At 40.3% G+C, this 25,656-nt stretch overlaps 1 protein-coding gene and 1 long non-coding RNA gene across 2 annotated transcripts; one reads left to right on the top strand and one right to left on the bottom strand.

Moving 5' to 3' along the window:
- Positions 1-14,534: 14,534 nt before the first annotated feature.
- LOC147336549 (uncharacterized) lies at positions 14,535-15,446 on the bottom strand. The gene is made up of 4 exons (XR_015128298.1): positions 15,199-15,446; positions 14,916-15,033; positions 14,756-14,832; positions 14,535-14,618 (listed from the first exon to the last, which is right to left on the bottom strand). It is a non-coding gene; the product is annotated as an uncharacterized LOC147336549 (long non-coding RNA).
- Positions 15,447-23,828: 8,382 nt separating this feature from the next.
- On the top strand, positions 23,829-24,464 carry LOC147336548 (uncharacterized). Its single transcript, XM_086286204.1, has one exon. It carries the CDS (start codon positions 23,829-23,831, stop codon positions 24,462-24,464), a length of 636 nt encoding a protein of 211 aa, XP_086142330.1.
- The last annotated feature ends 1,192 nt before the right edge of the window (positions 24,465-25,656 follow it).

Here is a 25,656-nt window from a genome sequence, read left to right as displayed (position 1 = left end):
TGGTTTATGTCTCTGTCTTCTCTAGTTGCTCTGTCTCCCCTGTCAGCTGTATTCCCTTGTCTAGTTCGTGTCTCTGTGTATCCTTAGTTGCTATATCCCCGTGTCCAGTCAGTGTCTGTGTCTGCCCTGGTCCCACGTCTCTGTTCCCTCTGTTGCAGTTCATGCAAGTCTGTGTCTTTAGTTCAGTCTGCGTCATGTTTCCTGTTTTATTTTGAAGGTCCTTGTCTGAGGTTAATGTATCTGGTTTCGCTTCCCCTTGTCTCGTTAGGCTTGATTTGCCCCAGCTGTGTTTCCCTCCTGTTACCCATTCCCTGATTGCTCCCTCTGTGTATTTAAGCCCTGTGTTTCTCTATGTCTGTGTCGCGATCTACCGTTTATTTTGCTGTGTGTTTTGTCTGCTTGCCTGAGTTTATGTTTAAAGTCTCAGTTCTGGTATCTTTTTTAGTTCAGCATTAAAGCAGTTTTTTGAGTTTACTTTGTGCCTCCGAGTGTCTGCACTTTTGGGTCCACGATTCCTGTCTGCACACAGCCGTTCCATAACAGAACATAACGATCCCACTTATGCACAAACTCACTTAGAGCTTCCTCTCTGCCTTCCACAGCAGGGAGCATTGAATCAAACTGATCCTGTTTTATCTGACCCATTTTGAGCCCCTCCACCTGGCTAATCGCATCTTTTAGGTCAACTCTTAGACTCTCAAACTGACCTGATGCACAATGGGACCATGACGCTTCCTTTAGCTTCATTTCTGTGGTCTGGTATTTCGAGCGGCAGTCCTGCAGCTTCTTCTCCACTTCAGCTATTTCTGCTGCAAAACCACTTGCATCTTCTTCTTCCATAGCAGCAATGTAATCAAAACTGCTATCACAAACCTCACTATAACTGTCTTTGAGTGTCCTACATTCAGACATGAGGTCATGTTCAGTCAGAAGGTTAATGTTAAAGACAGTGGAATTGGCTTTCCTAGTCAAAACTGCTTGCGCAGAGGGCCGCCTTTTCTTTAATTCTTCTTGGCATGCCATACTGACTTTTTCCTTCTTGTTTATTACCGGCGTTACTCCTTTGCCCTCAACAAAGATGGCGGCGGCCCACTTCCGGTCACTTAGCGGCTAGTAACTCAATTAAAAGTCAGTTTTCGGCGGCTGGCTCATCCTATGCCAGTGCCCTAATAGTCACAGCAAGGAAATCAAAACACAGTCTCTCACGTACGACGGCTTGACGATGTTTTGGGGATGAAGTTACGTCGATCGGCTTGACGATCGGCCGGGCTCCGTCTAATTACGGGATTCTCCGTAGCCGACAGAGACCCCTCCTCCACTTCTCCGTCGTGGGGCTGGCTAAGTGTTGATTACTGTATGGTTTTTACTAAGCTAACTACCTTTAATTTAGTAAACTCCCACCGTAAGGGTGTGTTTTAACTGATGAAACTGTGTCGTACTCAGGCTCTGATTGCTGCCTTTTATAAGCTTTATTGCACAAGCATAAGCTAACACCAGTACAGTAACCGTGCCTTTACAGAAACCAGGTAATCAACTGAAAGACACAAAATAAAACAACCATACAACATTAACAAAGCAACACTATTAATGACAGTACAGTTTGGTAATAGTCATATTTGTATCTTTAACACGTTACTTAGTTAACACAGAAACTCACCAGCTCGGCTTCATCAGTCATAAGAGCAATATCAATGAAAAGAAGATCGGGCAGGTAGGATCTGTGAGCAGCCTTTAACACGTACCATCCCAGACTTACATAAATCACTCCGTCTTAAATAAATTTGTCATTTAAAGCAAATATGGGTCTGGCTGATAATAAATCACAACAAACAAATTGGCATGTTAGTAATATGGGAAAAAAACACACAATGGGATTAGCATGTCATAGCTATCTACCAATCTGCTAACTGGGGAATTTCAGGCCATCTATGAATCATTTTTGCTAACTGTTTATTCAGCTTAGGCTCACAGGGCTGCAGCCTGTGCCCTAGCTGTCATAGGGCAAGAGGCGTGGTCCACCTGCACAGGTCAGCAGTCAATCAAAGGGCCAACAGAGAGAGACAGAGAAGCACTCTCTCACATCCACACCTTCAGCCAATTTAGAAGCACCAATGAACCTAAGCAGCATTTCATTGGACTGTGGGAGAACATCCAACCTCCACAGAAAGGCCAACAAGCTTCAGCCTACAACCTTCTTGCTTTAAGGCAGTAGTGCTAACCACTTTTCCCCATTTCAGCCCAAATCCTGCAACTTCCTGTTTCTGACTCCAGACCAGCTTCACTAACATTTTCTCCTCAGACACTGCCACCTAGTGGAGGAAGTCTTAGTTCCATTTGAAGATTCAGATGACAGTTAGTTCCTTTACAAAGAGGTGGAGGTGGTGGGCCACAGCACCATCATCACTGAGTGCCATAGGACACTTAACCTTTGTTTCCATATGCTGGGAACTTCCTGTTGTTCCAAGGAGGACTGGAAAATGTGTGAAAATCTCCCAGTCAGTTCCTCACAGCACACTTCAATCATTTCCCTCCCACAGCATCAGGACCAGGGCTTTTTCTCTCTTTGGTCCCACTAAGAGATTTCCACACAAACACCTCATCAGTGGGACTCTCAGAGCTACCAGCCCTTTGCTACAATCACAAAGCTCTTCATTGAAATCAATGATATCAAAGCTGGAATCAAATGAGTCCAAGTCTTCTGCTGATTCAGCATCACATTCATCTTTGCTCCTTGTTCTGCATCCCCACCATGGACTTCATTCCTTTCCAAGCCAGCCTTGAGTGTCCTTTATTCAGCTCATCCTCTGCTTTACTTTTACACCTGATTTTAGCTGCTTTGTCTCTCTTTCAACAAGTTTCTGTGCCTCAATCTTTTTCTTCTCTCCCTCATAACAAGACAGCTTCTTCTGCCTGAGAACATGTTGGAGTGATTTACTAATCCAGGGCTGCTTATTGGGGAAAATACTTCCTGATTTCAAAGTAATCCCCATTTTTCCCAGAAAGAAATGTCAGTAGAAATTGATGATCTAAGTGAGAACATGAGCATTTAAAAAGTCCCAGTGGGTGCTGTCAAAGCAGTCCCTCAGTCCCAGTACAGAGTCTTTGGTTGTTCCAGACTGGAACAACTGTGTTCCCTGTTTGAGCTCTCTTCAGTCCTGTGATCTGACAGACCCAGGGGGGCTATCACATCGCATTTAGAAGCTCCCCTAATGGAGCCACAACACATGTCCAATACTTAGTCTGTCTTGTTGGACCAGCTGGAAGAAATGATTCAAGGACTTAGTCACAGAACAGAGATTCAAATCTCCAAAATCCAACTGGCTGCATCAGGACATATAGTCTGAAACTCTGCACAGTTTCCTATTTGAAGCTACTTCCTGTTGGCTTCAGCTGTTTGGAGTTTCCATTTTCTAAACTTCTACATTCTGAACCTTCTTCAGCTCTAAACAGATGATGAAACACTGAATGATTTCAAGCTCACACTTTGTCTAATAAACTTACATCTTTCATTCTTTATACAGATTGAGGTGGTGTGGTTTGTCAGAGATCAGCTGTGATTATCTGGCAGCAGCACTGAAGTCCAACCCCTCCCATTTGAGACAGCTGGTCCTGTCGGGAAACAACCTGAAGGATCCAGATGTGAAGCAGATGTCTGATCTTCAGCAGAGTCCAGACTACAGACTGGAGACTCTGGTGTAAGTAGAGTGATGGAGTGAGTGGGTGGTGCTGTCAGCAGTATTGTACTAAACACAGTCAGTATGAAACAAAGATCCAGTGTTTCCTGTAAAGCTGCAGCTTCTCAGTGAAGTTGTGAGAGGAGAATGGTGACAGGCTTCAGGATTGGACGCAAAAACTTCCTGGTTCTGCCTTTTTGTCACCTTTATGGTCACCATAGTAACAGCTGACACACTCTGATAAAGTACTGTCAACAGCCAATCAGCTCTCTGAATAAATCAGCACACAGACCAATGACTGCATTCATTTCCAAGTTTAAAGCAGTGAAGAACACAGTCTGTAGGTGAGGAAGAATTTAGTGAGAGCAGATGTTTGGATGGAATTCCTCCAGTTAACAGCTGGAACCGTCCATCTGGATTGTTGGGCTTGTTGTTGGGGTTCCTACAGAGCTCAGAGTGGACACACCAAGGTTCTTCTAATGAATGAAAGTCCAAACTCAAACTAGGAGTGAAAAACATTTTCATCAACTTCAATAAAAATCCAAAGATTAGAAAAAGTGAAGCAACAATGAGTCCTAGTACAGTCCCAGCACTGAAGTCCCTGCTGCTCTTTATACTGGATGTGCTGCATCACTGACTGACAGCTGATGAAGAGTCTCTGGAAACACTCGTTTATCTCCTCTGCTCTTCCTTCTTCTCTCTGCAGGTGGTGATGATGGTAAACAGGACGATGTGTGTGCTGAGAGAGGAGCAGCTGTGTCCTGATGATCCAGAGAGGTTGAAGCAGCAGCAGCTTGTGTGTAGAGACGCTCTGACTGGGCCATGTTACTGGGAGGTGGAGAGGAGAGCTTCATCCAGCAGTGACTGACAGAGGAATGAGAAGAAGTGTAGATGACTGTCAGTGCTGCAGAGTGAACTGCTCTGAGAACAGCTCCACTGTCAGACACAATGTAGAGTCCAGCATCATCCCTGTGTGTCCCTCTGGATCTGAGAGAGGATCATCAGTGTATCTGGACTGCTCTGCTGCTGCTCTGTCCTTCTACAGTCTCTGCACAGACTCTGGCTTCAGACCCTCCTGGATCAAACTCACCTGGAAAGACTTTCAAACATCACTCAATAGATTTGAATACAGAATATATTTGATATATACTGTAGATGTACTGTAGAGTTGCAGTTTGTCGCTTGTAAATACAGTCTGTGAGCAGCTATGAGCTGAAAGATCTTTCTAGAAACACGAAATGTTTTCACTCTTCTGTTGCTTTTTCATATATTTCCGCAACATTAATATTGATCCCACCTGTCTCACCTGTTTCATGCTTTTATACATAATAACAGGACACGTGTGATCTGAGCGCTGCTGTGGTTGCTGTGCTGCACGTCTTCATTTAGACAACAGAGACACCTAGTGGTTCAGAGGGAGAACTGCAGGAGGTGGAGCTGTGTTTTACCATGGAAAACTTTTTTTATTTTTATCTTTTAGGCGCAGATACAAATATGACAAGTATCAGTGTAAGATACAAAAGGTCACATCAGTTAGCAGAGGGAACAGTGATCACACAGCAATGTAAGAATAGAAACATAACAGTGAATCTGGACATGTATACAGATGGAAGCAAACAAACAGGATGTAACACTACATTAAAGCCACAAATGGGAAGAAAACAAAGCCAAAGGAAAATATATTTGATCTCAGGAATCCAAATCAGATGCTTTAGAGCAGGGGTCGGCAACCCTGGGCACGCGTGTCACAGCTGCCACGTGAAGGGTTAACTGATGGCACGACCATAGCTGGACTGGCCATCGGGCATACCGATGGTGATTTTTCGTTTTTATGATGATGTTTTTAAAATTTTTTATTTTTTTACCGGTATAATTGATGGAAGGTGGTGGATTGGCCGGATGCTGGTCGATGTGTAAAAATAAGTCAGTTGTTTGGTGGTGGCTATGGCGGAGCTTCCACAGAGGCAGCAGGTGGATGAGGGAAAGGGGAGGCAGGAGGAGCAGAGACCCGAGGCGGCCGCCGGTCCGAGTGTCAGGTGAACTGAACTTCAGGTACGAAGTTATGACCTGCAGTCTGTCTGGGTCAGATATAAACCAAGTTTATGTGGAGTTTAAAAAGAAAAAGCCAAACACCATTACAAAAAGAAGGTAGAAGAACACTTCTCCAACTCCAACCCCCGACGCATGTGGCAAGGACTCCAGACCATCACAGACTACAGGACCACCAAACCCTCCCTCGCGTCCTCTGATATCTCCTTCCTCAACGAGCTCAACAACTTTTATGCTCGCTTTGAGCGAGGGAACCCCACAACCAAAGCAGACGTGACGCCAGACCACCAACCTCTGACTCTCTCCCCCACCGATGTAGGAGCGGTGCTGAGCAGGATCAATGTCCACAAGGCTGCAGGTCCTGATGGCATCCCCGGGCGTGTTCTCAGAGCGTGTTCTGGGGAGCTTGCAGGAGTGCTCACAGACATATTCAACCTGTCCTTGGCCCACGCTGTGGTACCGGCCTGCTTCAAATCCACCTCCATCGTCCCTATACCCAAAAACTCCAACCCATCTTGCCTCAATGACTACCGCCCAGTAGCACTCACCCCCATCATCACTAAGTGCTTAGAGCGACTGGTCCTAGCACACTTCAAATCCTGTCTCCCCCCCACCCTGGACCCCCACCAATTCGCATACCGCCAGAACAGGAGCACAGAGGATGCAGTCTCCATCGCACTGCACTCTGTCCTCTCACACCTGGACAACAACAACACCTACGCCAGAATGCTGTTCATAGACTTCAGTTCAGCGTTCAATACAATCCACCCCTCACAACTCATCAGGAAACTGACAGACCTGGGCATCAGTTCTCTCATCTGCAAATGGTTACTGGACTTCCTGACCAACCGCCCCCAACATGTCCGGCTGGATAACCGCTGCTCATCTACCATCACAATGAACACCGGTGTACCACAAGGCTGTGTGATGAGCCCTTTCCTCTACTCCCTCTTCACCCACGACTGCAGACCTGCTGATGGTTCCAACACCATCATTAAGTTTGCAGATGACACCACGGTGATTGGCCTCATCAGTGACAACGATGAGGCCGCCTACAGGGAGGAGGTGGATCGTCTGGCTGAGTGGTGCGACACAAACAACCTGCTGCTTAACACCGAGAAGACCAAGGAGCTCATCGTGGACTACAGGAGGAATGCTGACCCACATCCACCCATCCACATTAAGGGGACGGCTGTGGCCAGCGGTGCACATCGCATAGTGGCACCTTTGAAAAAAAGTACTGTCCTATGTTTGAAATCTCATCCTTGGTTAAATGAAAACATTCGTAATTTCAGGAGATACTGTCGCAAGCTAGAACGTTTGTGGAAGGCTTCCAAGCTTGAGGTTTATAAGTTACACCTTAAAGAATCTATCCTCTTGCTAAATGACATGTGGAAAAATGCCAGAACAGAGTATTTTTCACACCTCATAGCTTCAAAAAAGAAAGATCCTAAATTCTTGTTTAAAACAATTAAGAGTATTGTTTCTCCTGATGCTCCTTGTGCACCAGTTCACTCAACGTCCCAATGCAATGAGTTTATGAACTATTTCAGAAATAAGGTCATTGCCATCAGGTCTAATATCTCTCCATCATCCTCTCAATATCAAACTTTCAACTTGCTCTCCTCTGATACTTGGTCCTCTTTTACTCCTGTTACATTACAAGACATCAGAGGCCTGCTTTGTCATATAAAACAGACTTCAAGCCCCCTTGATGTCCTTCCATCTTCATTTTTCACTAGTGTGTTTGATTCAATTGGCCCCTGTATTGTGGAAATGATAAATACTTCTCTTCATACTGGCTCAGTCCCCAGCTTCTTTAAACAAGCTATTGTTGAGCCAATATTAAAGAAACCCCAGCTGGATCCATCTCTTCCTAACAGTTATAGGCCAATATCCAAATTGCCTTTTATATTGAAAATTTTAGAAAAAGTAGTACTAGAACAACTTAACTATTTCCTGGATAAAAATGCTGTTATGGACGTTTTTCAGTCTGGTTTTCGTAAATTGCATTCCACTGAAACGGCCTTACTTAGAGTATCTAGTGATATCTTGATGGCAGCAGACTCTGGAGAATACACAGGGCTGGTCCTGTTCGATCTCAGCTCTGCTTTTGATACTGTAGATCACAGTATCATGATAAACAGACTCAAGAACTTGTTTGGGATTACTGGTGTTGTTTTAAAATGGTTTATATCATATCTGTCTGAGAGATCTTTTACTGTTTGCATGAATCATGTCACATCAGAATCAACAGTTTTGCCGTGTGGGGTACCTCAGGGATCTGTCCTGGGTCCAATTCTCATTTTACTTTATGTATTTCCCCTAGGCCAAATTATTAAGTGCTATAAATATATCTCCTATCATCTCTATGCTGATGACATCCAACTATACTGTTCCTTCAAAATGTCTGAGTTTTATAAATTGTCTAATTTAAGTAGTTGCCTGACAAAAATCAACAAATGGTTAAATGACAATTTTCTCCAACTAAACTCTGATAAAACAGAAACTCTAATTATTGCTCCAGACCACATGGTCCCAGAAATTAGACAGCATATCAGCTTCGTAGACCCTTATGTAAAATCAAGCCTTAGAAACCTCGGTGTCATATTTGACAGCTCGATGTCCCTCGAGCAGCAGTCTAAGAAGCTGGTCCGAAACTGTTTTTATCATTTACGGAATATTTCTAAACTCAGACTAATGGTATCAAAACTTGAGATGATTATCCATGCTTTTATTTCTTCTCGTTTAGACTATTGTAATGACCCTTTTTACTTGTTTTAACAAATCAGCCTTAAATCGTCTTCAGACTGTGCAGAATGCTGCAGCACGTCTCTTAACAGGCACCAAGAGAAGATTGCATATCACTCCAGTCTTGGCCTCCCTTCACTGGTTGCCTGTAAATTTTAGGTTTCATTTTAAAATTTTAGTTCTAACCTTTAGGGCTCTACGTGGTCAAGCTCCTCAATATTTATCTGACCTGCTGAAACCACCTACATAGAATAGTGGCATTGTAAAGCGCTTTGGGTGCCTTGAAAAGCGCTATAAAAATCCAGTCCATTATTATTATTATTATTACATCTTCTCGGGCTTTAAGGTCATTAGATCAGAGACTGCTGGTGGTGCCGCGCACTCGTTTTAAAACTCGTGGTGATCAGGCCTTTCAGACTGTGGCACCACGGTTGTGGAATTCTCTCCCACTGTCTCTTTGCTGCACGGACTCCATTGATTCTTTTAAGAAACAGCTGAAGACATTTTTATTTAGAAAAGCATTTGATTAATTTCTTCTTATGCTGTTTTTATAGTTTTGTTTTACATTGTTTTATTTACTGTTATATTATTTTTATATTTCCATTGCCTGTGTTGTAAAGCACTTTGTGATTTTTATCTGTGAAAAGCGCTATATAAATAAATTTTACTTACTTACTTATACCAACAAGACTGTACATCACTGTCACAACAGTGTTTGTTTTCATTCAAAGGCTTTATGGCTTTAATACCTGCTGGTCTCTAGTCAAAATGCCCGGGCCAATTTTTTTGTCCCAGTCCAGCCCTGGGCACGACACGCAGTGAAGTAATCTGGGAAGGTGCATTAAAAAATAAATGGCCGGGCCAGCGGTGCACATCGCAAATTAGCTCACATAGACACATTAGTTGTGCTGCTTCTTAATGACGGTATCTTAGCTAACAACCCCAGCTACCAGATTCAACTTGTAATTGGCTAAAAATAACTTAGCCTACCGGTGAGAGGGACGTTGCTAGCTGTCAGTTTTTTCAAGCAATGCTGAAAGTTGCACATTCAGACACTTCAAAAGCTTCAGGAGCAACAGCACCACGTAAATACTCGGATACATCCGGATACTCGAGACAGAATTCACAATGTGTTTTTGGGACTTTCAGGTGTTTGGACCAATGTTTTCTTTTCTGATCAAACCAGAAAGCTTTAATGAGCAGCTGGGTTTGTGTCGCATTAACTGGCTGGACACAGAGGACATCGAAATGCAGCTGATTGAACTGAAAAGCTCGACTCTGTGGGGGTCAAAGTTTGTAGGACAACGAACGCAGCTGGAATCCACAGCTGTGCGTGTTCATGGAGCTGCATTTTCATCTGCTGGACATCACTACCTGACAGGTTTAACTGTCTTCAGAACATTGCAGAGGCCTTATTGACAGTATTCGGCTCTAATATCTGTGTGAGCAGATTTTCTCTCACATGAAGAGAGTCCTCAGGTCTGAATGCTGGACACTCGGAGACCTGTGTCTCTGAGTGGGAGACCAGAGATCATATTAACATGTATGTCCCTGTATTCACAAACATGTCATATTGGCCCAGTTTATTTTTCTTATTATTGTTGTGAGGACACCATAAATAGCATTTGTATTTTCTGTTGTACAGTTCATTTGCTGTTATGGATAAAAAGTCTTTTTTTGTTTCAAAATAGCTGATAACTATTCGCTGATAGCTGCCAACATCTGCGCACAAATATAATCCTATGAAGTGGTTCTATATAGTGTGTAATTTATTGCTAATGCAATCATATGGCACATTGACTTCTGAGGAAATGTTAGATGCACTCATCATCTGAAAGGTTGCCGACCTAAACCAGGGGGTTTAGAGTATCATAGAGTTTTTGTGGTTTGTTTTCTTTAAATCATTTCACAGATTTTCTCTATAATTTCAATTCCTTGAATAAAACAACAAACTTAGGGGATGATTTTGTAATCCGACTTTATGTATGAAAGATTTGACTAAACATAAAACAATCTTCCAACTCAGTCGTCATTCTTATCTTGTGAAATCAAACCAAATGTTCTGTTGTCTCTAAATCAGGGATTGATGAAATCTTTGATTGCATCCATTTATGAACATGTTCTCATTCATATTAAATCGTAGTCTAAGTCCTTCTTTAGAGGGATAAATGTCATTCATTATCTTCAAATGTGTTTCTGTTGTTTTGGGGGGAAGTTTGAAGTCCATTGTTCAAAGTCTGTTAATGAAACTTTATGAAGTTTATGTAGGATGTTTTTCCTATTTTGTATTTGTTTGAATTATTATGTATTTCTGACTCTTTCTGCCATGATGCCAGGTCTCTCTTGAAAACAACATTTTTAATCTCAATTAAATTTTCACCTGGAGAAATAAAGGATGATAATAATAATTTTGTCTTCAGGCAATCATTTCTCTGTAAAACAGCTTCTTCTGAAACTCTTGTTACATTTCTTGTTTATTGTTTGCTGGTTTTAGAAAAATGTCATCGTCTCTGTGTGAACGTAAACTCTACATGTGGTGTCAGCTATAAACGAGCTCTAGAGTCTAATAACGATGCTTTTATTATTGTCTGGTATCCAACCTAACCCTGGGCCTCTGGCTGAATGTGAAACACCAGCAGATGTTAAAAACTGTCTGGGTTACACGTGCATCACGTCGTGTGCTTCCTAACATGGATATGATTGGAATCTGGGCCTGTTCAAGCGGTGCTGGTATCATTGTTGTTTCTGAGACTTTCCAAATCTTTACTGGATAAAAACGTAGCAACTGATGGATTTAACATTTAGCACTCAGGGTGGCCTTTTGTTGTGGGCAGTCTGAGGTACACCTGTGCACTACTCATGATGTCAGATCAGCATCCTGATGTGGCACACCTGTGAGGTGGGATGGATTATCTCAATATGGCAGATGTGCCCACTACCACACATTTGGACTGATTTGTGACCACTGTTTGGGAGGGATGGTTATATTGTGTATCTGGAATGAATTTTAGGTCTCTACGTCCATCCCATGGGGAATGGGAGCAGTAACAAAGGTGTTGCGTTTATATTTTTGTTGACTGTACGTTAAATGTCACCGTTATTATTGGCTGGCCGGAAACAGCGGGTGTGTCCAAATTCAGAGGCTGCTTCCACCTCAGGACCCGGCCTTCGCGGTCTAAAGAAAGCCGGGTAGTACGTCACGAGCTCCCTCGGTGGAGTGAAACTGCCGTCTGCTCCTTGCTATCTAAAATATAACCGGGCGCTGATGTAAACTCTTCTGTTTAATCATTTTCTGTTTGACGTTTATTCAGCTGTGTGAAAACCCCGGAGGAACCCTCCCGAGGGATTAATAAAGTTAAATTTAATTTAATCTAATCTAATAACTTTAATCTCAGCCAAACTGATTTACTCACGAACAAATAAAACACTGAAAAAGCCAAACAATAACATTTTTAAGTTATCAAAGTGACTTATATATGATGTTTAACCCGAGTAGCGAAAGACCGCGGGGGTTTGAAGACGATGTGTCGGTCGGCTCAGATATTTGAAGTTTACACAGCTACATTCTCACCTGAAAACATGCTAAAAGTTTTTTGCGACCCAGAAAGAGAAATATGAGTAATATTAAAACTGCCGCCATTGTTAGAAACTGGAATTGGCTGGGCCACGCTATAAATTCTGCGATATGGTTTTTCAATTTTGTTGTCCGGGTGGGAGAAATTCGGGAGAATGGTGGCTCCGGGAGATTTTCGGGAGGGGCACTGGAATTTGACTGCAGTCAAGTGAGCCCTCACTTACGAAGTCACAGTCAAGCTAGCCGCCCCGCCAGCCGCACCTAAAATGTTGTTGCACTACTCTTACGCATATTACGGTATAGGTGCCAACTGGCTTAGAAACGAAGTGTTTTCTGTCCTGACACTATTTTACTTCACAATCCACTCCCAGTTTTGGTTTATCTCCACTTTCCCCCCTGTGATCCACAGCCCAAATTACTGTATGATTCAGAGAAAATTAACAATAAAATTTACCCAATTTACTCAACTGTACTTTTAATGTCCTCATTTTTGAGCTCAGATTACAGGAAAACTATAAGAGGTGACGCAGATATTTCACTGGATTATGACTCTAGGCTGTCGCCACTCTTGACCCTGTGATCCACAGCAAAAATTACTGTACGGTTTTTGAGAAAATTGATAGTAAACTTTGCACAATTTACTCTACTGTACTTTTAATATTCTCATCTTTGACCTCAGATTACAGGAAAACTATAAGAGGTGACGCAGATATCTCACTGGATTATGACTCTGGGTGACCCCCACTCTTCACCCTGTGATCCACAGCCAAAATTACTGTACGGTTTTGGAGAAAATTCATAGAAAAATCTTCCCACTGTGCTTTACTGTACTCCACATATTAACATCTTTGAGCTCCGATTACAGGAAAAATGTAAGAGGTGACGCCGATATTTGACTGGATTCTGAATCTAGGCCATCTCCACTCTGCACCCTGTGATCCACAGCCAAAATTACTGTACGGTTTTGGAGAAAATTCATAGCAAAATCTTCCCACTGTGCTTTACTGTACTATACATATTAACATCTTTGAGCTCAGATTACAGGAAAACTGTAAGAGGTGACGCAGATATTTCACTGGATTCTGAATCTAGGCCATCTCCACTCTGCACCCTGTGATCCACAGCCAAAATTACTGTACGGATTTTGAGAAAATTGATATTAAACTTTGCACAATTTACTCTACTGTACTCTATATATTCTCATTTTTGAGCTCAGATTACAGGAAAATTGTAAGAGGTGACGCAGATATTTCACTGGATTATGAATCTAGGCCATCTCCACTCTGCACCCTGTGATCCACAGCAAAAATTACTGTATGGATTTTGAGAAAATTCATAGTAAAATCTTCCCATTTTGCTTTACTGTACTCTACATATTGACATCTTTGAGGTCAGATTACAGGAAAACTATAAGAGGTGACGCAGATATTTCACTGGATTCTGACTCTGGGTGACCCCCACTCTGCACCCTGTGATCCACAGCAAAAATTACTGTACGGTTTTTGAGAAAATTGATAGTAAACTTTGCACAATTTACTCTACTGTACTTTTAATATTCTCATCTTTGACCTCAGATTACAGGAAAACTGTAAGAGGTGACGCAGATATTTCACTGGATTATGAATCTAGGCCATCTCCACTCTGCACCCTGTCATCCACAGCAAAAATTACTGTACGGATTTTGAGAAAATTGATATTAAACTTTGCACAATTTACTCTACTGTACTTTTAATATTCTCATCTTTGACCTCAGATTACAGGAAAACTATAAGAGGTGACGCAGATATCTCACTGGATTATGACTCTGGGTGACCCCCACTCTGCACCCTGTGATCCACAGCCAAAATTACTGTACGGATTTCTGATAAAATTAAATCCTATTCCATTACCAAACAAAATTAGTTCATTGAAGTATTTGCTTAACTACAAGAAATGTCTTTCCACACACAATTTAAATTTTTCAAAATGTCATTCACACACCACCTCAAGTATCAACTTCAGTTTTAGACATTATTTATTCAGTGCTTAATCACAACAATAGTCAACTTAAGGCACTTATATAATAAGTTAAACCTTACAATAATACATACAGAGAAAAACCCAACAATCATATGACCCCCTATGAGCAACAGTGGGAAGGAAAAACTCCCTTTTAACAGGAAGAAACCTCCAGCAGAACCAGGCTCAGGGAGGGGCGGCCATCTGCCTCAACCGGTCAGGGTGAGAAATTACATTTCTCAGATTACTGATTTCTCATATTACTACTACACAGTTTAGATATATTGTTATTCATTATCTGTCATCACACAAATCAACCCAAAAAATCAAAAAGGAAATACTTGAAGTACGTGCACAAAGCAAGAATGTTATACACATTGTGTTTTACACATGTGTTCCTCAAAACACCAATAATAACTATAAGCAGATTATTCAAGTAGCTTTCACCTCATGTGGAATTAGGTTACACAAAGCACACACTTCCACTCTGTCTTCTGAGCACTGCTGAGCTGTTCATTTGTCATGTCCAGGCATTCAGAATGGAACCAGCGGTTGCAGTTATCACACTGGATCTGTAAACAAAAACATATGAACTTTCATAAACACATTACATAAATAATTCTATGTTTTAATCAATTACAATCATTAAAGACACAGAGTCAAATATTTTTTGGAAGATAACATAAAACAATTTTTAAAAATACTATACCCAGTCAATGATGGAGGGTCCTGGATTAGGTGGTTTCACCGTTGCACACATGGCACAGTTGTTGTCACTGTCAAATACTAAAACATAATATATATATATATGTTAGTGTTCATCAGTTTGACACAAATAAATATGTCCATTTGAAGAAGATATTACACACCGGAGGCCTCAAGTATTGTCTGTGCAAATGTCCTTCGTGCCTGGGCCATCTCTTTTTTTGTCGTCAAAAATGTCATTTCTGGTTTATTTGGGAATGCTCCCATTACTTCTTTGGCCATCTGAAATAAAAAAAAAAACAACAAAAACAATTAATTGAAAACATCTGCAAATGTTACACTTCCTGTTTACACAATTTAACCTTTTAAGATTATTTTAACTTCCCCCACCCCATCTTCTTATCTAATTTCACAGAAAAATATTATTGCGTTAATGTTGTACCATACCATGATGACCATTACTCCGCAGCTAGAACCATCCCGTTGAAATGGATGTGTCAGTACTCCTCCTCGAAGTCTCACATTCACCCAGTCTGTTTTGTTGTAGCATGTCCTCCTCATTTTGAAGTATTCACTTTGTGAACATAACATACATCACATTTATATAATAATGAAAGATAAAAGTCACACAGAAAAAGACACATATAGTACAAAGACCGTTGCTCTGAACGGACTTTACAATCATTATCACAATCACCATGACTTGAAAGAGTCATTGTGTCAAGCCAATGAAAGATTAAATTCTGGTAATACCCAGTGCAAATCGTTGCTTAAAAGAGAATTTATGACCTTACGTGACAAAAACATTTTTGTAAGATGAGTTATTTATCATGGTGAACAGTGTTACTTATTATGTTTGTGTTTTTTTTTACAAGTAATGCAACCAAACATTGATTTTGTTTTAACGTATTTCTTCGTACTACAAAATGTTACGTATTTTTCAATTATCTGAATGTGTTATCACTTTTTTTCTCAATGAATATATATATATTGGAAAAGATACAACATCAAAAGTCAAAGGACTGAGCAGTTTTCACTAAGCTTAACTGGAGGGTGTTACTTTTAAATGTACGCCTAAGAGTACAAAATCTAATCTTCGGTATATGCTATATTTCTATATATGCTCTCTATTGGTTAGTATATCAATATTATTGAGGTTTTCAAATTCTAAAAATTATGATTTTAGACACATTTCTGGACGAAGACTATACACAAAGCGCAAACAATCTAAAACAATTTTCTGTAATTAGACTGAGGGAAATAACTGGCATTAAATGGCTAGAATGTTCTCGTTTCTTGTTAATAGTCCCATTTGTAGTGTTAATTACTCACCTTTCCATTTTATTGTTGGTGGGTAAACCAAAAATTTTAGTCCACGTAGGCCTCGATGAAAAGTTCAGTGTACTAATAATAATTATATGTAATGACAGCGTAACCACATATAAACGTTTCCTGTCGCAATGAAAGCTACGTTATCTGTCCGTGCGACGCAACACCTCAATAAATACCGAAAGATCAAAAGTGGGTTGGCTCTATGTCATGTGACTCTTGTCCCACACATCAGTTTGCATTGAATTAACAAATAATACTAATTTAATTCTAATAATGAAGCAAAAACTAAAAAATGTTAAGGCAATGTACGACCTTGTTATTTCATGTATAAAATATAATCAAAATAGTATTGGCAGAAATATTTCTACGAGTTACAGTATGAAAAAAAAATTATGAAACCTGTAATCAAAAGGCAAGATATTGTATAGGTAATTCATAATATTAATGTTAAAGACAATGAGTGTCAGAGAAAAAGGCAAAAGCATATTGCTTAAAATATATTGTAAAAGATGTGATTAAAGACTTTCATATAAATTATGAGAATTGAAAGTTGTTTTTATACTTCTAAGACTACTATTACTTAGAGTGACGTGAAAATTAACGAACAAGAAGGAAAATATTATTTTCTATTGAACAAGTGAGTTGAATTAGATTTTCAATGTTTTTGCAGTTAACATATTTACTGAGACAATCAAAAATGAGCATGGAACAACATCTGTTACATGCCATGGTACCCAGCTCTTTGTTTTCTCTTACTCTTGTCTTTCAGGTGTCAAGCCTCATTCAATACTCAATACACTCAATACAAAGGTAATTGGCACGTCTCTATTGGCTGATCTGGGGAACAGTAGACCAATCGCTTGCCTGGGATAATTTCAAAAAACCAGCTCCCAGGCCAGCAGGTTGGCTTCAGACTGTCTTTGAACTTTTGTTAGTAGGTGTCTATGTGTGTGAACAGAGTGTTTGGGTGTGAGGCTGGACAGATAAGATCGGGGTACCCCAAACACATTCAACTGAGCTTTAAGTGTTAAAAACACTGGGTTAGGCAGGTGATGACACTTTTGTGTCCTGTGACTGACCTTATGTGTCAAGCAGGTACACAGGCCTTTTGTTTTGCATATTATTTTATTTCCACTTTAGGGAAGCTGTTGGCGTCTTTTTGTTTTAGTAATGTCTTTGATCTGGCTCAGCCGCCCGGTTCTCGTCCCCAACATTTTTCTTTTGTTAAGCTTACTGTTATCAAGGCATGGTAAATGAACAGTAAACCTTGCCTGATGACTAATCTTCCCGTTTCCCTATCATTGATTTATTTGGGTTGTCATGGAAGAAGTATTAAACAATGCCTTTTATTAGAACATAAGCATTGATATGCAGTAATTGTATTTGAATTAGTTAAATATGAGTGGGCAACTCTGAACATGACAAGACTGCATTTACTTTAAGGAATTAATAAAAAAATGTAGACATATTGTTGTCATTATTTTTACTCTTCAATTTGATGTGTTTTTTCTTTAAGATGGTATCAGAAGTTGCTCCTCCACCATGAAAAAAACCATCTGCATGTATTCTTTTACTACATCCATGATTCTCCTCTGTGGTCTTCCTCACTCATCCTGTTTGGAGCTTAATGTTCAACATCCTTTATCTATTAAAATTACAGAAGTAGAAGAAAGTAATCATCAGAGCAGGAATCATGATAAATGATAAATAGATTACCAGTACATACAAACATAACACTTGCATAATTTCTCTGATAACGCTGCATTGGATGGGTTTATTAACGGTGGGCTGAAATTGTACTACAGTCTGCTGGTGAGGAACTTTTTTGAGTGTTGAATAAAATGTCCTCCACAATCTGTATATGAATTGTCATTAAAACCATAGAGATTCTTACTTATAAAGGAAAGAAAAGTGTGACAATGCCCATCAACATATAGTGTATATTTTTTGAAACATTACAAAGATACATGTAATTCTGGGTTCACCTGAATTACAGATTAGACTGGTGGACAAACAGAGATGTTGTGTACAACTGGTGACAGCATCAGTGACAGGGATGCCAAAAGGAAGACCAAATTAATCAGCAAGGCTGGAAGCAGAATTAGGAGGCGTCAGAGTCAGCGAGGGTCAGAGATCAATGAACAAATTGCCCACCTTCTTGGATAATGCATCCCCCTCAAAAGGATTCAAAATTTGGGCCATGAAGAACAGTTCAGGAAACCTATTTTATTGTTTCGTCTGTGAAACTGTATAAATGAAATGTGAATTATGTTAAAGGCAAACACATTTGTAAGCAATAAGAAACAAACATGCTTTGCATTATGTCTCTAAACATCTGTATAGACTTGATGCAATATTTATTAACTGAATTTAAAAACATGTCTTACATAGTGGGAGTATTTCTTTTACTGATGATATTTCAATGATATGTATTTTCTATGACTAAATAATGCTCTCTCAAACACATGGCAATAACAGCAGATGTGGCAATTTTGTAATTTGTTGTATAAATTTGATATTATTATAGGCAGTATATTTTCTTAGCCTTTGTCATACTCTGTCAACACAGCAATCTCAGAAACCGTACAGTATATTTGGCTGTGGATGACAGTGTGCAGAGTGGAGATGGCCTTGATTCAGAATCCAGTGAAATATCTGCATCACCTCTTACAGTTTTCCTGTAATCGGAGCTCAAAGATGTTAATATGTGGAGTACAGTAAAGCACAATGGGAAGATTTTGCTATGAATTTTCTCAAGAACCGTACAGTAATTTTTGCTGTGGATCACAGGGTGCAGAGTGGGGGTCACCCAGAGTCATAATCCAGTGAAATATCCGCGTCACGTCTTACAGTTTTCCTGTAATCTGAGGTCAAAGATGAGAATATTAAAAGTACAGTAGAGTAAATTGTGCAAAGTTTACTATCAATTTTCTCAAAAACCGTACAGTAATTTTTGCTGTGGATCACAGGGTGCAGAGTGGAGATGGCCTAGATTCAGAATCCAGTGAAATATCTGCGTCACCTCTTACAGTTTTCCTGTAATCTGAGCTCAAAGATGTTAATATGTATAGTACAGTAAAGCACAGTGGGGAGATTTTGCTATGAATTTTCTCAAGAACCGTACAGTAATTTTTGCTGTGGATCACAGGGTGCAGAGTGGGGGTCACCCAGAGTCATAATCCAGTGAAATATCCACGTCACGTCTTACAGTTTTCCTGTAATCTGAGGTCAAAGATGAGAATATTAAAAGTACAGTAGAGTAAATTGTGCAAAGTTTACTATCAATTTTCTCAAAAACCGTACAGTAATTTTTGCTGTGGATCACAGGGTGCAGAGTGGAGATGGCCTAGATTCAGAATCCAGTGAAATATCTGCGTCACCTCTTACAGTTTTCCTGTAATCTGAGCTCAAAGATGTTAATATGTATAGTACAGTAAAGCACAGTGGGGAGATTTTGCTATGAATTTTCTCAAGAACCGTACAGTAATTTTTGCTGTGGATCACAGGGTGCAGAGTGGGGGTCACCCAGAGTCATAATCCAGTGAAATATCCGCGTCACGTCTTACAGTTTTCCTGTAATCTGAGGTCAAAGATGAGAATATTAAAAGTACAGTAGAGTAAATTGTGCAAAGTTTACTATCAATTTTCTCAAAAACCGTACAGTAATTTTTGCTGTGGATCACAGGGTGCAGAGTGGGGGTCACCCAGAGTCAGAATCCAGTGAAATATCTGCGTCACCTCTTATAGTTTTCCTGTAATCTGAGCTCAAAGATGTCAATATGTAGAGTACAGTAAAGCAAAATGGGAAGATTTTACTATGAATTTTCTCAAAATCCATACAGTAATTTTTGCTGTGGATCACAGGGTGCAGAGTGGAGATGGCCTAGATTCAGAATCCAGTGAAATATCTGCGTCACCTCTTACAGTTTTCCTGTAATCTGAGCTCAAAGATGAGAATATATAGAGTACAGTAGAGTAAATTGTGCAAAGTTTAATATCAATTTTCTCAAAATCCGTAAAGTAATTTTGGCTGTGGATCACAGGGTGCAGAGTGGCGACAGCCTAGAGTCATAATCCAGTGAAATATCTGTGTCACCTCTTACAGTTTTCCTGTAATCTGAGGTCAAAGATGTTAATATATAGAGTATAGTACAGTAAATTGTGCAAAGTTTACTATGAATTTTCTCAAAATCCATACAGTAATTTTGGCTGTGGATGACAGGGTGCAGAGTGGAGATGGCCTAGATTCATAATCCAGTGAAATATCTGTGTCACCTCTTACAATTTTCCTGTAATCTGAGCTCAAAGATGTCAATATGTAGAGTACAGTAAAGCAAAATGGGAAGATTTTACTATGAATTTTCTCAAAATCCGTACAGTAATTTTTGCTGTGGATCACAGGGTGCAGAGTGGAGATGGCCTAGATTCAGAATCCAGTGAAATATCTGCGTCACCTCTTACAGTTTTCCTGTAATCTGAGCTCAAAGATGAGAATATATTGAGTATAGTACAGTAAATTGTGCAAAGTTTACTATCAATTTTCTGGAAATCCATACAGTAATTTTGGCTGTGGATCACAGGGTGCAGAGTGGGGGTCACCCAGAGTCATAATCCAGTGAAATATCTGCGTCACCTCTTATAGTTTTCCTGTAATCTGAGGTCAAAGATGAGGACATTAAAAGTACAGTTGAGTAAACTGGGTAAATTTTATTGTTAATTTTCTCTGAATCATACAGTAATTTGGGCTGTGGATCACAGGGGGGAAAGTGGAGATAAACCAAAACTGGGAGTGGATTGTGAAGTAAAATAGTGTCAGGACACAAAACACTGCGTTTCTAAGCCAGTCTTCACCCATACCGTAATATGCGTAAGAGTAGTGCAACCACATTTTTGGTGCGGCTGGCGGAGCGGCTAGCTTGACTGTGACTTCGTAAGTGAGGGCTCACTTGACCGCAGTGGAATTTGGGATTCTCCCGGAAAAATCGGGAGGGTTGGCATGTATGGTTGTGGCAACATCACTAACCTTGCAAACACCTCAGAGTAAATCATATCACAGAATATAACGAGCGTATGTTGAGGCGAACTGAAGAGGAGGACAGGGACAGGGACGACGCTGCTAGGGCGAGACAGACGTCTCTCACGGAGTCCTTTAGTGCTGCAGGCAGGCAAGGTGTTCAAACAGCGCACAACTTCAGTTTTTTTATTTCTATATGATGAACTCTGCATTATTAAGTGATAAGAACAAGAAATCTGATGTCCTGTAATCATTATGACGCTATAATTTGAGATACAATAAATAAAATAAGTTTTTGTACAAAGTATTGGTATCAGATCAGTATCGTCGATACCACCCTGAATATTACTTGGTATCGGATCGGAAAGAAAATCAGTGGTATCAAACATCACTACCTCTGACCCCCAGGTATGTCTGCAGATATCCGATCTTCATCACTCCATCAAGAGTCTACCCTGTGTGTAGATCAGTGGCGGAGCGGGGGGGTGACTTACGGGGCTTAAGCCCGGGTTGTTTGTTCAGAAGCCCGGGGTCTTTTGGAGTGTAATTTTTTCATAGTTAGATGCCTGGCTGACAACTTTATAAAACAAAAACTACACACAATATTCGAAGCACATAGTGCACACTGTGGGAATTTACGACTGTGCGTAAATCCCCCCTAATATTGGTATGATCCGAGCTCAGGCACTAAGTGACTGAGCGAGGGGGCGGGGCAGGTGGTACCGGCGAGTGCGCTGTTGGAGAAGCGCAGCCAGGCAGACAGAGGAGAACTGGAGGTACCAAAGCAAACCATTCGTGCTGTACAAATAATGTAAATACGACGGTTTATCACAAAAGATTGATATCAAACTGATCACTTGGCCCATATTACGTTTCTCTTTCTTAGAGTGAATCAACAAATGGCGAAATGAAAAGCCGAACAACAACAATGCTGTTTCTTTAGAGAGTCTTAGCTTACATGTGTGTTTATTTCATATTTCAGTTGTTTCCCTCCACGGCTAAATAAATCAGTTTCAGTAATGCACTGATATACAAGAATGGACATATGGAGCTTCTTTCAGAGAAAAAACTCTGGTAGATGTTATTTTATATATTATGCTTTGGATGTTGTTCAGTATATTTCTATGCAAAACAAGAGGAACTTCAACACACAGCAGTATATTCACAGTTGAAACCAGATATTTACATACACTTTATGGAAAACACAAGAACATTTTTTTACTGTACAACATCAATTTAGAGTAAACTTGTTTTGTTTTGGATAAATAAATATTGAAATATCTTTTGAATTAGTTAAATGTCAGAATAAAGAAAGACAGAGCTGTCTATTTTTATCACTTTCATCAAATTTAGGAGTACATATACACTAAGTTTATTGTTAATTAATAAGAAAACTACAGACGATTCCATTCTGAGCTGAAGAAGCTTCTGATAGGTTAGTAGAGTCCATGTGAGTAAACTGGTGGCACAGCTGTGGTTGCATATAAGGCAAAACACAGAGCCTGTTTCTGTGACATGGGAACATCAAGAGATGTCAACCAAAACACCAGGAAAAGAATTGTGGAGCTCCATGAGTGTGGCTCAGTTTGAATACAATTTGGTGCCATTTACAATTAAGAAATACAGATAGTTTCTCTCTCTTTCTTAAATTTAACAAATATGTTTTTTTTTATATTTATCAACCTTAAAAAATAAACATTTAGTCTGATTTGATGTTACAATTAAAAAAGTATTTGTGTTTTTATCTGAAGAGTGTTTAAATATCTGGTTTCAACTGTCTATTTGATGATGTTGGTGTTTGGCTTGATTGTCAGCACAAAGAGGGAGAGAGAGGAACAGAGAGGGAGAGAGAGAGGAGAATGAGGACAGAACAGAGATGAACAAGAGCAGGTGAGACACACATGTTAGTCAAATGGTTGTTTACCAAAACTATCACCGTATCATAGGTCCTCATGTATCTCGTACCTAGTGTTTCTTTTTAGGTTTGTTATTTTTCAAATTATAATAATTATATAAACTTTTCTCAATCTAAATAGTGGACTTTGGTAGAATTAAAAAAATAAGTGTAGTGCAGGTCTATGATGATTTTTAGTGCTACTATCATCTAGTTCTGATTCTGGTTCTGTTTTGATTAAATTCTAAGTAGTCCTGATTTTGAACTGTTGTAGTCCTGTTTTAGTTCTGGATCAGTCCTGGGTCTGGTTGAATTTGGGGAGTTGGCGGGACACACTCTATGTCTATCAAAAATTGGAAACTGTTTCGCTCAGTCGTCTGTCCGGACCTGGATCAACCGGGGTTCCCGGAGATGCTTTATGTTTTGCAATGGGTCAGTCCAACAGGACCTGAACTCTACCGTGTAGAAGCGGACCGTTTCAATCGTCCTGGTGACAACTTCATTTTTCTTAGTGTGTGTGAAGACAGGGAGGGTGTAATTGAGGACAGGGGGCTTGAAAACTGGAGGTTGAACCCATACCCCCTCACCCTTGAAGAGCGTTTATTATGGTTTAAGGATTTGTTTTTTATTCAGTGGTCAGACTGGAGAGCACTGCAGCGGGTGTTTAATGAGGTCGATAAGACTATCAAGAGAGACAAGGTCAACTCTTCTTATGAGAATATTAGGAAGCGTCTTGTATATGATCAGCTCGCACATGGCCTGAAGATTGGTTTACCTTCTGCCATGTTCAGGCCAAAAATCATCAAAAACCCTGAGGACTGAAAAAAGAAAAAAAAAATGGTAGGTTGTCTCTGTGTGAGAGACGTTGGCATTATACTCGATATTTTTAAAAAATGCAATGCGTGGATTTCTTTTACAGACAACATTTGCCATATTGTGGACCGCTCAGAGTCTCCCCCTCCAGCACTGCTAATCCAGACCCCACCGACTCCGCCCCCCTCTCCAGGATGCTCACAGGACTCTGCAGGATCACACCCGTCTGAGGAAACGGAACTCAACATTAAACTCGCAACCTTCCACCTGCTGTCGATGGCACTGAATGAGTATGCGCAGGAGATATGTTATGGATGCCAATCCGGTCACCCCAGCCAGTTACAACACAGTTGCCTGTTTGAGCTGCCTGTGTTTTTCTTCGAGACCTACTATGATGAGGTGATGGAAAAGCTCCGGACGCCCCGATTCATCCCGGCCATCCGTCGGTTTGTTTGCTCATACAGTGTCAGTGAGGCTAAAGCACAAATCATCAGCACTGCAGAGCGTCTTCTGTGTGAACTGAGATCAGTGCCGCACATTGTTTGCACCACTGATGAGAATGTCGGATACCTGCTAAATACCAATCATCACACCCGCGGAGTTAAATCAGCGCTGCTCCACATGATTGGAAACTACTGGTCTGGGAGACACAAGATTTAATGTACATCTGTTATAAAAACCTTACTGTGCACTACACAGAAAATTAAATAAAAACGTATGCTAACACTTTTTTCTGGTCATTTGTATTTGTGTTTGGTCAAAGTGATTATGGAAAACACACTGAGAAAAATATATCACAACCCTGCACACCCAGGGGGTTTAGGAAGTGTAAAGAAGCTCCGTATCGCTGTCAGTGAGGCAACAGGCTTAAAGCCGTCATTACCTGACGTGGAGCGTTTTTAAAAGGAGATGACACATATACTCTTCATAAACCTGCAAGGATAGAGGATACAGAAATGCAAGGATACAGAAATGCAAGGATACAGAAATAGAGTTTTGGTTAACGGGATTGACAAACAGTTTCAAGCTGATTTGGTTGACATGCGTGAATATTCTGCGGATAATGATAATGTTAGGTACTTATTGACATGCATAGATGTGTTTTCTAAGTATGCATGGGTTAGGTGCCTTGAAACCAAGACAGGACAGGCTGTTGCTGAGGCTTTTGGTGATATTCTGAGAGAGGGCCGTGTGCCTGAAAAACTCCAAACAGATTTAGGGAAGGAATTTTATAATAAACATTTAAAAAACTAACGGAGCAACATAACATCACACATTTTTCAACCTTTAGTGAAATGAAATCATGTGTGGTAGAGCGTTTTAACCGCACCTTAAAGGGGAAAATGTGGAAATACTTAACATCAGTTAACTCGCCAAGATATGTTAATGTGATCCAAGATCTTGTACAGTCCTATAACATGTCTTATCACAGCTCTATCAAAATGACCCCCACCGAGGTGTGCAAAGATAATGAGAAAGCAGTCTTTAACACCCTGTACAAAATGAAACCCCGAAAACCGGTGACTTTTAAATTTAATGTGGGCGATACAGAGAGAATATCTAAACTACGAGGCATATTCTGAAAGGGTTACCATCAGACCTACAAAGACGAGTACTTTACCATAAAGGACCAAAAAGAAGAGACCCTCCCGTATACAAACTAGAGGATCTCACAGGAGCTGCAGTGAAAGGTGTATTTTATGAATACACAGCAGGTGACTATTGACAAAAACAAAAGGTTTAAAATAGAGAAAATACTTGGCAGAAAAAAAGAGGACCGAAAAAAGTTAGCGCTGGTCAAATGGTTCGGTTGGCCTTCTCATTTGAAAATCATGGATCCCTGAAAAAGACA

This window comes from Aulonocara sp. 'chitande type north' Nkhata Bay, linkage group LG3, assembly GCF_057382095.1.
Source record: "Aulonocara sp. 'chitande type north' Nkhata Bay isolate Kocher_YH1m ecotype deep benthic linkage group LG3, A_spYH_male_GT1.1, whole genome shotgun sequence".
Lineage (NCBI taxonomy): Eukaryota > Metazoa > Chordata > Actinopteri > Cichliformes > Cichlidae > Aulonocara > Aulonocara sp. 'chitande type north' Nkhata Bay.
The sequence above is the reverse complement of the archived record's forward strand: the minus strand, read 5'-3'. Positions and strand labels throughout refer to the sequence as shown.